This window comes from Hyperolius riggenbachi, chromosome 10, assembly GCF_040937935.1.
Source record: "Hyperolius riggenbachi isolate aHypRig1 chromosome 10, aHypRig1.pri, whole genome shotgun sequence".
Taxonomy (NCBI): Eukaryota; Metazoa; Chordata; class Amphibia; order Anura; family Hyperoliidae; genus Hyperolius; species Hyperolius riggenbachi.
The window spans coordinates 87,777,955-87,790,386 of NC_090655.1; the positions used below are offsets into that span (position 1 = coordinate 87,777,955).

At 46.1% G+C, this 12,432-nt stretch overlaps 2 protein-coding genes across 10 annotated transcripts in view; one reads left to right on the top strand and one right to left on the bottom strand.

Annotated features, from left to right (window-relative positions):
* Nucleotides 1-12,432, top strand: part of FAM13C (family with sequence similarity 13 member C) — a 508,143-nt gene that overhangs the window by 393,997 nt on the left and 101,714 nt on the right. For 5 of the 7 annotated variants that reach the window (XR_011024563.1, XR_011024566.1, XR_011024568.1 and 2 more), the window contains one exon: nucleotides 9,137-9,317. The exons of the other annotated variants lie outside the window; for them this stretch is intronic. The gene's annotated coding sequence lies outside the window, so the exon portion shown is untranslated. The remainder of the gene's footprint in view (nucleotides 1-9,136; nucleotides 9,318-12,432) is intronic. 7 annotated transcript variants of the gene reach the window in all.
* Nucleotides 1-12,432, bottom strand: part of PHYHIPL (phytanoyl-CoA 2-hydroxylase interacting protein like) — a 301,123-nt gene that overhangs the window by 1,736 nt on the left and 286,955 nt on the right. For all 3 annotated transcript variants that reach the window (XM_068258697.1, XM_068258695.1, XM_068258696.1), the window contains exons 3-4: nucleotides 11,144-11,318; nucleotides 6,905-7,022 (exon numbers count right to left, since the gene is read on the bottom strand). In XM_068258697.1, the coding sequence (XP_068114798.1) occupies nucleotides 6,905-7,022; nucleotides 11,144-11,318 (293 nt within the window). The remainder of the gene's footprint in view (nucleotides 1-6,904; nucleotides 7,023-11,143; nucleotides 11,319-12,432) is intronic.

The window sequence follows — 12,432 nt, forward strand, 5'->3', positions numbered from 1 at the left end:
TTAAAAGAAAATAATCATGGTAGCCTCCATATCCCTCTCCGTTAAAGTTATAGCTATGTTTGTTCAGTGGTCAGTTGCATAACACATGCATTATTAGTTCTTAGTGAGAACTGCAATGGAGACTGGACATAGACGTTAATGCAAAGCCTGTATGCAGTAGTTATGCTAGTACAGACTTTAGACTACTATTGTTCGTAAGAACAGATACTTAGCAGATGAACGACTATTCGCCGACTGGAATGCTGAGCTTTTTATTGAACTACCTGAACAACTGACTTTATGATCAAACGACTGATCATGAACAATTGTTGCGCGCATACGAAAGTGATGTCAAAATTTGTTGGGAGATGGATTCTGCGCATATGCGGACAATCATTATCTAATAATATATACACTTTTGTAATGACCACCATTCATTGTATTCTCTTTCAACCCAAAATTTCCTCTTACCGATACCATTCATTATGTTTAATATAACCATTCGTTATATTTAATGATAGTTCACTAAAAATTCTTCCCAGATTGTCGGTCAAACGATCATTAACTGCTGTTACAACTACTATAAAGTCTGTACTTCGCATTAGAATAATGTGTTCTGTTACAACTCCCTGGGCCTGTCCACAGTACTGTGTTGTATGGGCAGTGAGTTGACATGCAGATTTATTCTGCAATGCATCCGAGCACTAACCCTTAGAAAGGGAAGGGGCACACCGAGCGGCTTTTTGAGCGTTTTTGCAGCTGCGGATACGCTAGGGTAATGTATCTCAATGGGGTGGTTCATACCAGAGCGGGAGGTGTTTTGCAGAAACGCATACTCCCGGGGTGAGGCATTTTTTGGATTGCGGAGGCGTTTCTGCCTCCAATGTAAAGTATAGAAAAAAATGCAAACCGCTCTGAAAAACGGCAGTTCAGAGCGGTTTTGCAGGCGTTTTGGTACAGATGTTCAGTAACAGCTTTACTGTAACAATATATGAAATATGTTACATTGAAATCCGCAGCAGCAATCCGCAAAACGCCTCATAAAAATAAAAACAGCAGTTCAAAATCTGCTAGCATTTTGCGGATCTGCTAGCGGGTTTTGGTGTGGCCCAGGCCAAAGTGCTTATAGTTTTTTCATAATACTGCCTGTTGATTACAGGCACACTAGGTTTAGGACCCAAGTTAAGAAAAAAAAAAAACAGTTGGAGGGCAGCTTGGTTTTCATTTGATATTAATTTTCTTATATGATAAGGCTGGGGAGAAAACAAGAGTAAACCAATTATAATTCATGTCTGGCTTTTTTTTTTTAATTAGGAACTTGTTCTTAGAAGTTATGTTCTATATACAAGGTGAAGGGGATATTATTTTAACCACTTGCCGACCGCACACTCATACCATGCGGCGGCAAAGTGGTAGCTGGAGGACCAGCGACGCAGTTCTGCGTCGCCAGGTGCCTCCCTAATTAGGAAAGGCCGCTCGCGCGAGCGGCCGTTTCCTGTCAGATCACGGAGCGGGTCTCCGTGAATAGCCTGCGAGCCGCTGATTGCGGCTCGCAGACTAAATGTAAACGTAGAAGACACGTCTCCTTTGTTAACATTGTATGGCGCTGCTGCGCAGCAGCGCCTTAAGGCAGATCGGCGATCCCCGGCCAATCAGCGACCGGAGATCGCCGCCATGTGACAAGGGACAGCCTGTCACTGGCTGCACAGGACGGATAGCGTCCTGTGCAGCCCTGATCACCGGGGGGAGCAGGTAGGAGAGGGAGGGGGGAATTTCGCCACGGAGGGGGGCTTTGAGGTCCCCCCCCCCCCGCAACACCCAGGCAGGCAGAAGAGATCAGACCCCCCCCTGCACATCATCCCCATAGGGGGGAAAAAAGGGGGGCAATCTGATCTCTCTCTGCCTGCTACGTGCTGGGGGCTGCAGAGCCCACCCAGCACAGATCACTAAAAACAGCGCTGGTCCTTAAGGGGGGGTAAAGGGTGGGTCATCAAGTGGTTAAAATCAGAATTGTTGAACTTTTCCCTCTGCTTCAAAAGATTAGCCACACTATTTAACCTCCCTGGCGGTTAATTTTTTTTGCCAAATGGGCAAAAATATCTTTTATTTTTTTTGTTTTTGTTTCATGTAAAGCTACCAGAGTGGTAGCTACATGAAACACCACTAGAGGGCGCATGTGTCCCTCTAATGCGATCGCCGCCGGCACTAATAGCAAACAGGGGAGCGCGTATATAACGCGTTACCCTGTTTGGCTTCTGTCGCCATGGCGACGATCGGGACAACGTCATGGACGTCAGGCGCACCCGATCCAGCCCATAGCGCTGCCCGGAACTCATTGGTCCGGGCAGCGCAGGGCTATGGCGGGGGGAGGGCCCTCTTTCGCCGCTGCGTGCGGGCGATCGCCGCAGAGCGGTGGCGATCAAGCTGTGCGCGCAGCTAGCAAAGTACTGGCTGCGCGCACAGCACTTTGAATGGGGCGAATCGCCCCATTAGAGCCAGGGAAATCCGCCAGGGAGGTTAAGCAGTAAGTACATTTGTTACATTCACATGTTTTGCCACATGCATTGAATCCAATGGCTGATTACAATGTACCGTATTTCACAGCAATGCAGAAAATCATACATCGGGAATTTCAAAATCGCACATGAATATGCTACTTCTAAATTGTGCTCTCTGCCTAATGGTGTGGCAAAAACTTATAAAGCGGAGGGAAAATTTCAACAGTTTCAAAAAAAAAAAAAAAAAAAAAATTAACAGTAATTTAGCTTTAAATGTCTTTGCATTTGTATTTTCATTAACACAGATTGATTGAAAAAAAACACATCCAAGATAACTTAAGCATAACATGCTGCCCTTCAAAATTAGCAAGACCAGAACAGGATTAAGTTAATAGAACTACACTAATTGTTTTCACTACAAGTGCTGTGCTAGTTCCAGGAGAATAGGGATGATCAATGAGTTGCACATTTTTCTGAAATTATGCAAATTTGTATGCAGTTTGAAAACAGAGCAATCAATTTAAACCTAGGTTTACATTGATTGGTCCATTTTCAAGCTGCATAAATGTACATCAACTTGGAAAAATGTGCATATCTGATCATCCCTACAGGAGAGAAAGACTAGACAGATTTGCTGCTCCAAACACTCCAGTCAGCAGGCTGGGAGGGGCCTGATTCAGTCTGTGCTGCTCCACTCCAGAGGACAAAAAGGTAAGGCACACAGCAGACTATGCTTGTGCTCTACAGAAGGGTAAACCTGGTCAATGAGAGGTTAACAATTCAACCTTAAATGTTAAACTTTAAAGGATACCCGAGGTGACATGAGATAGACATGGGTATGTACAGTGCCAAGCACACTAATAACTAAGCTATGACTTTTTTTCTTTCTCAGTCTGAAAGAGTTAAATATCTGGTATGCAAGTGGCTGACTCAGTCCTGACTCAGACAGGAAGTGACTACAGTGTGGCTCTCACTTATAAGAAATTCCAACTATAAAACACTTTCCTAGCAGAAAATGGCTTCTGAGAGCAGGAAAGAGGTAAAAAGGGTCAATAGTTCTGGCATACTTCAATGAATATGTCACTGGGCAAAAACCATAAAACAGTTAAAACTTAAAAAGCAGATTTAAAGGGGGAACTGAAGAGAGAGGTATATGGAGGCTGTCATGTTTATTTCCTTTTAGACAATACCAGTTGCCTGGCAGCCCTGCTGATCCTCTGCCTCTAATACGATTATCCATAGCCCCTGAACAAGCATGCAGCAGATCAGGTGTTTCAGTGGTTCAGACTTATAAGTCTGATCTGACAAGACTAGCTGCGTGCTTGTTTCTGGTTTTAATCAGATACTACTGCAGAGAAATAGACCAGCAGGGCTGCCAGGCAACTGGTATTGATTAAAAGGAAATAAACATGACAGCCTCCATTATACCTCTCTCTTCAGTTCCCCTTTAAACATAAAATAAAACTGTGGAATCTTTTAAGTTATCTTTTTCATTTGTTTATTTTCGCTTCGAGTGTACTTTAACCTCTTGAGGACCATGGGCTTTACCCCCCCCCCCCCCTCCCAAGACCAGGCTATTTTTGTTAAAAAGGCCACTGCAGCTTTAAGGCCAAGCTGCAGGACCGCACAACACAGCACACCAGTGATTCCTCCCCACCAACAGAGCTCTCTGTTGGTGGGGTCTAATCGCCCCCCTCCCCCCCCCCAGTGTTTGTTTGTTTTGTGTAAATGTTGTCATTTTTTTTAATAAAACTGCCTATTTTTTTTCTTTTACGCTTTACCCTCCTTCCCACCCCACAGCCAGCCAATAACGGCGATCAGCTGTCATAGGCTTCTGCCTATGAGAGCCGATCGCTCTCTAGTGTCCCATGGGGACAGCCGTGTCACATGGCTGTCCCCAGTACAGCACTGCTGCCGATCGCAGCGCTGTACAATGTAATTAGACGGCGACTCCGCCGTCTAACAGTCTCCCGAGCGGCGATTGCCGCTCGGAGACTGAACCGCCCACTAACAGGAGATGCGCGCGATCTCCTGTACTGTGAGCCCCAAGGACTGTCCTGGGGCTGCCGCCGCGGCCACGCCCATCGGCGTGACACGGTCGGCAAGCGGTTAAGCAAATCATGTGCAGTTCAGAATTGGGTCAGTCAAAGACACTTTCTGTCAAGAATGCCCATTGTCAAGCTGAATACACAGTTTGGACATCCCCAGTTTTGCATGCAGATTTAATACAATTGGTAAAGATGGGCTTCAATTCATCAAAGGGTGTTCGATAACAAAACCCCAGTCCTTAAAATACCGCATTCGGTATTTTACACTTCACTGTGCTAATTCATCAATATTTTCCCATGTGTGGTAGAGGTTCGTAAAGTTACCGAACTACTAGGCTTCAATTCATCAAAGGCTGTTCGATAACAGCAGAGTGGTGCAGAGCAGCTTGGAATGTCTGTGTGTTGTTACAAGCTGATAACAATAGAAGGCATCCAGACATCCCTTTAGATCTAAAGGTGTTATAGTTACTGTTATTTATACTGCCTCTGCTGCTCTGAATCTGTCGATCAGTCTTTCTTAACATTTTATTTATTTGCCACAACGTAGATGAACTTCCTGGAGACATTACAAATGCCATGCTTGGTGATTTCACCACCAGCATCTTTGCATTATCAAACAGGGCCTGAAAGGGTTACACCACCGAAGGGAATCTGGGGATATATTTTGACCCGTTCTCTCTGCTCACTGCTTGGGGGGTCTGAAAGCTCATGTGGAGAAGCCTGTGTGACCTATCAGCGGCACTTGCAGGAGAACAGGGGCTGTTTCTATTGGCTGCCTGCTCCTGCTAATCATGAAAACATTCACACAGAAGGCTTTGGAAGCCTGTAACGACAGGGGAGAGCTGGAGATAAACACCGAATGTGTTATCGAATGTGGGAACCTTGATGAATTAACATTTGTTGAGCACATGTCGGTAATTTATCTCATTGCTGTGTCATTTCAGCTTCTCATTCGGTAACAGCTTTGATGAATTAACATTTTCTAAAGTGCTTCGTTAAGTCAGCTGTTTTCAGCATTACCGAATGCGGTAATGCTTGATGAATTGAAGCCATAGTCATTAAGAATTAAAGTAATATTCAGGGTAATTAGTGTCTTAGCTACATGGAATCCACCTAGCTGAGACATTAACTACCCCGCCTGTGCATTGGCGGTTTCCTGCAAAACATGCACCGTTGGGGAGTCACGAGGACAGGTCTGAGAAACACTGCCATAGGCTCTTTATTCAAAATGCCTTGAAAGTGTGAGCACCTCCCTGAATATTACTCTGACCTATAGATGTTTTCTGTTTTTGGGATGTGGGAACACATGCAAACACAGGAAGTACATAAATGTTTCTGCAGACAGACTTTGGTTAAGATCCTAGGAAGGGAAGAATTGTATCCACTACTCCAATCGGCCAGAAAGGATAACATGGTTTGGCACAAACGTCAGAGAAAACAACAACCCCCTCCCCCCATAGGTAGCAGCTTATAGCCACCACTTCGTTTTACCTAGATGTTCTGATAGGTTTGCAAAGAAAATGTGTACATGTATCAGCAACATCAAGCTGCAACGTTAACCAGATAAAATGGCATTTCAAATGAAATTGGTATTAGAGGTTTGTCTGCAATGTTTCTCAGTGGCTGGAAAGGTTTCCATAAAGGGCATTGTGGCTATGTCAGTACAGTCTATTGCCTGTATGTAGCAAAGTCACACCAGCGAGGATTATAATTACAGCACTACGGTGTTTCCATGAGTCACAGAAATTCAATGATTCCCTGATCCAGATAATGGCAGACAGCAGAAAGAGCTTTTGAACTGATGCGACAGGCCAGATCTCTCTGAATTTCTCCATAACCTCACTATGAATTATAGGAACCATTATGTGTCTCTGACAACACATACAAAACTAAAGACACATTAAGGAGTAAAATATTTTTCCGTGCTGCTGTTTATTTTTTAAGTTTGATATCAAAATCAAAGGCTCAAAATGTGTTGGAATATAATGTAAAGGAGCCTTTTGTGCTAAAAGACTGCAAAAAAGTGCAACGTAACACTCAGTAAAGGCATTTAAGGCGAATGTTAGAATCACTGAAATATGGATGTACAAAGTCGCATAAGACGCTGTCCAGAAATCAAACACTGCTTTCAAGAACTTTCTGAAATGCTTCAAAACCATGTCGTAAGCCAAACACAAAAGCCTGTGTATGCTAGTCACCGCTAATGCTGGATGCCTGTGGCCTTCAGAAGAGAGAAAATGCAGGCAGTATCTATTATTGCCCATCCATGGTATTATCATGCCCAAGGAAGTGACCATATTCACACGCTTATATGAACACACAGGTAGTGCACATCATGGAAAGGCATTCCATAAAATAGGAAAAAATGTATTTACTTACTGGGTGTAGTCGAAATATTCTTTGTGTTGATTACGGTAGAAAACTGAAAATTTCAACATGCGTCCTGCAATGGCTTCAGCTTTCTCCATCAGCTGCGTTAGGTGCACTTTTGAGTAATCTGTATGGAAGGAGAAGAAATGTATTGTCATCCTAGGGAGAGCACTTCTGCAAATGGGAGAGAATGATGGAAGACAGCTGGATTTAGCGTATCAGCATAATTTATCCTTAAGCCCCATCTACATGATACGATTCTTTGTACGATTCAATTACGGTTCTATTTACGATCCGATTAAATCCGACATGTCCGATCATGATTCGATTCAATTCGATTTGCCATTGTTTTGCAAAGGCAAATCGAATTGAATCGAATCATGATCGGACATGTCGGATTTAATCGTATCGTAAATAGAATCGTAATTGAATCGTACAAAGAATCGGATCGTGTAGATGGGGCTTTATGTCTGAAAAAGAAAGGCTCACGGGAGTAGCCTGGCCTCCTGCTCCATATGAGCTGTTCAGTCTCAGGGAACATTCACTCTACACATGTAGTGTATCCTGAAAATCAGGTGTCACGCGTGGTGTGAAGCATACAGTACATATAACTATGCTTCACCACATCTGTAAACATGCATGTCACCCAGTGAATGCACAGCATGCTGTGTGTAATTCCAACTGAATCCGATGCACCGCACTGCTAATGCACCATGAATGGGGGCGGCAAGTGGGTGGAGCAGTTGCAGTGGGAAGCAGGAGCAGGACTGGTATATAGAGCACTGAAATGAGTCAGATTCTGAAGCAGGTGGAGAAACAGGAATGGAAGAAGAGTGTGGTAGATCCACACAGTGCCATACTCTATGCAATCGTTTCAGAAGGTTTTAACATTTTGAATGGATCTGCTCAAAATTGCTCCATAGCTAAACTGTCAGATACCAATATAAAAAGATTAGTCAACAGCAGTTGCAAACTAACTGGGCAATTGGTCAGTTAATTGGAGCTTGGTTTTGGTTCTGGACAGAACTAAGCTAAAGTATGGTGCCCATACATAGGAAATGTAAACATTTGTATTGCACTATTTATTCGACCAAAGCGATTGAATCAAATTAAAGTTGAAAATCTTTTTTTTCAATCAAGAAAAACTAACGAGAATCCTGTTTTTTCAATAAAAATCTGATTGGAGATGTTGGAAAAATCCTTAATTTCGATCTAACGGAATAATTAAACTAAATTAACCGACAAAAAAAAGAAAAAACTGTACTATGTATGGGCACTAAAACAGACCACATTACAGCACAAAGAGGGAGGTGCTGTGTGGCTCAATTGTCTCTACTCTCCAATCAATATCTTAGTCAGTGCTGACTGCTTGGCTAATAGCACCACTGTTGCATTTAGCCCTTAAAGCATGCATGACAAACTCCAGCCCACAGGTCAAATCTGGCCCTCAGAGCCATTAAATTTGGCCCTTAAGGGGTTTCCCCACTTTACATAATGTTTGGCCCACTCTAGAACTCCAGGAAGCTGTACTGGAGGTGAAACCCTAGAACAGCAGGGAAGCCATATGGGGAGGTAGGGGGGAAAGTGCTAGACACCAGGGAACTGTATAGGGGTTGGTGGGGGCCAAAAGACACCAGGAAACTTTATATGGGAGGAAGGTGGCTAGTAGACATTGAGGTTAGCCTACGACTAGGTTGCAGTTTAAAATTGCGGCCAACTTCATATTTGGGTTTGACACCCCTGCCTTAAAGCCATGCAGATCAGTGGAGTGAAACATATCACTGTAGCATGAGCAAACTCTAGGAGAGTAGTCCAGGGTAGAGTGAAATATGCAAGTCAGAGAAATATGGCTGATAAGTGAACTACATGATGCTTAGTGAGCTAGAGGGCACTCAAATGACTATCTTCTCATCTAACCTCTCCAGTGGCGTAGCTGTGGGCTCCGATGCAAGTTTTACATTGGGGCCCCCCAAGCTCTCAGTACATAACAATTGATACGGCACACCAAAACCTGCCAAAGGCAACTACAGTGTCAGAGGTGCAAGAAGGGGATGGGAAATAGCTTGTTAATGATTACCACTATTCAAAGTATCTATAGAAGTGATTATAATGAGCACAGGATCAATAGAGAGCTAATATTGAAGTTGAGGGAGGGCCCCTGTGGCCCCGATGCGGCCGCAACCCCTGCACCCCCTATTGCTTCGCCCCTGAACCTCTCTACTGCTCCAAACAAAATGACAGAAGAACGATGGTGCAGATCTGAAAAACTAGGCTAGAACTTTAGGAGAATCAATTACTCTGGAGTAAAGAAATAAAAGAACCGAGAAGACATCAAGGAAAACCGATTCCCCAAGGAAGCCGAGAAGTACAGTTTCAGCAGAAGACTCCAAAATAACCATCACAGTGCAAAATAAGAAAACCGGTAAGAAATGATGATGGAGAAATTACTGGGTGAGCAGAGAGAGGGAGCGTGAGGAGAGGGTTCTTGTGGTGAACGAAAGGCAGGCAGGGTGCATAAAGAAGCAGGTGTAGAGTGCATGCAGGGTGCATAAGGGGAGCAGACACAAAGGGCTCATGCAGGGTGCACAAGGGGAGCAGACACACGGGGTACATGCAGGATGGACAAGGGGAGAAGACACACGGGGCACATGCAGGGTGCATAAGGGGAGCAGACACAAAGGGCTCATGCAGGGTGCACAAGGGGAGCAGACACACGGGGCACATGAAGGACGGATAAGGGGAGCAGACACACAGGGCACATGCAGGACTGATAAGGGGAGCAGACACACGGGGCACATGCAGGACTGATAAGGGGAGCAGACACGCAGGGCACATAAAAGGCAGACAAGGGGAGCAGACACACGGGGCACATGCAGGACGGATAAGGGGAGCAGAGACACGGGGCACATGCAGGACGGATAAGGGGAGCAGACACACGGGGCACATGCAGGACGGATAAGGGGAGCAGACACACGGGGCACATGCAGGACGGATAAGGGGAGCAGACACACGGGGCACATGCAGGATGGATAAGGGGAGCAGACACACGAGGCACATGCAGGATGGGTAAGGGGAGCAGACACACGGGGCACATGCAGGGTGGATAAGGGGAGCAGACACGCAGGGTACATAAAAGGCAGACAAGGGGAGCAGACACACGGGGCACATGCAGGAAGGATAAGGGGAGCAGACACACAGGGCACATGCAGGACGGATAAGGGGAGCAGACACACAGGGCACATGCAGGATGGACAAGGGGAGAAGACACACGGGGCACATGAAGGACGGATAAGGGGAGCAGACACACAGGGCACATGCAGGACGGATAAGGGGAGCAGACACACGGGGCACATGCAGGAAGGATAAGGGGAGCAGACACGCAGGGCACATAAAAGGCAGACAAGGCGAGCAGACACACGGGGCACATGCAGGAAGGATAAGGGGAGCAGACACACAGGGCACATGCAGGACGGATAAGGGGAGCAGACACACAGGGCACATGCAAGGCAGACAAGTGGAGCAGACACACGGGGCACATGCAGGACGGATAAGAGGAGCAGACACACGGTGCACATGCAGGATGGATAACGGGAGCAGACACACGGTGCACATGCAGGATGGATAAGGAGAGCAGACACACGGGGCACATGCAGGAAGGATAAGGGGAGCAGACACACAGGGCACATGCAGGACGGATAAGGGGAGCAGACACACAGGGCACATGCAAGGCAGACAAGTGGAGCAGACACACGGGGCACATGCAGGACGGATAAGAGGAGCAGACACACGGTGCACATGCAGGATGGATAACGGGAGCAGACACACGGTGCACATGCAGGATGGATAAGGAGAGCAGACACACGGGGCACATGCAGGACGGACAAGGGGAGCAGACACACGGGGCACATGCAGGATGGACAAGGGGAGCAGACACACGGGGCACATGCAGGATGGACAAGGGGAGCAGACACACGGGGTGTACGCAGTATAAATGAGTGGAGCAGACACATTTATGGAGCACAGAGTGGATGAGCAGAGGACACCTATGGGGCGAAGAAGATGAGTAGCACAGGCATAATGCATGCACAGGGAGAACAAGTGGATTGATAGTACCAGGCTTCCTAAAGGCACTAAACAATGAAAAATAGAAATGAATAATAATTTCTAATAGGAACTCCATTTTTGCAGTGGTTACCTAGTTCAGCTAGTCTGTAATTTAGTAGTACGTTTCTTTTGTGTGTCCTTTACCTGCGGTGCAGAATTCGATGATCTCACTCCACTCTGACACAGCATAATCTCCATCCACTTGTTTGGATGCGGTTTGGACAGCCACAGTGTACTCGGTCCTCGGGCTCAGGAACCAGTGTCCTCGCACAGTCATAGGCAGGGGAACGGCTTTAGCTACTAGTTTAGTTGGCACATCCTAGGATTCAAAAAGAAACAAAATAAATACATACAACAACTTTACTTTTCACGTTTTGATCCACATCAACTTTTAAAGGGAACCTGAAGTGAGAGGAATAACAGAGGCACATTCCTTATATTTTGGCAAATGTGTATCTTGCTTAACCACTTAACCGCCTAACGCCGTGGTGTTTCCATGGAAACGGCCGTTCCATGTCAGTTCACGACGGGGGACTCCATGAACAGGCTGCGAGACTCCGATCGCGGCTCGCAGGCGAAATGTAAACATGCGGGGAAGAAATGGCGCTGTGACAGCAGCGCCGTAAAGGAGATCAGCGATCCCCGGCCTCTGATTGGCCGGGGATCGCCGCCATCTGATAGGCTGAAGCCTATCAGAGGCGGTACAGGACGGATAGCCGTTTTTACTACTTTCTTGTAATAGAACGGCTGACAGATCTTAAAGCTAATGGGAGTCTTTAAAAAAAAAAAAAAAGAACCAGATACTTACCTAAGCAGAGGGAAGGCTCTGGGTCCTAATGAGCCTTCTCTCACCTCTCCTGGTGCTCTCGATGCAGCGCTGGCTCCCCTGTTTACATTCCCCGCCACGGGGACTTCGGATATCTTCGGGACAACAGGCAGCTCCATACTGCACACATGTGAGGGAGGGCGCTCGCGCGCGCACAGTATGGAGCGCCCCATCTTCAGGAGCACTCAGGCTCCCGAGGATTACCAAAGCCTCCCTTCGGTGGCGGAGAGGGCAGAATTCTACCAATTTAGTCAATTACTGCTACGGTGGAGCCAGCGCTGGAACAGGTACCAGGAGAGGAGAGGGAGGGCTCTATAGTTACCAGAGCCTTCCCACTCCCTGGGTAAGTAGCTGGATTTTTTTTTTTAAGTTTCCCATTGACTTTAAACACTATGAAAGGATTGTGTAGGTACGCTCTCACACTACATGGAATTGGCAACATTGGCCAATCAAAATTGGATGTGTGTATGCACCTTAGGGCTTCATACACACCCAAGACTGTTCTCAGACAAGGCACCCAAGTATATAGAGTGTGTAAAGCAGCAAATCAGCAAGAGATCTGCACTGCCAGATCATCTTGTCGGAGGGCAGGCTAGGTCTATTATAC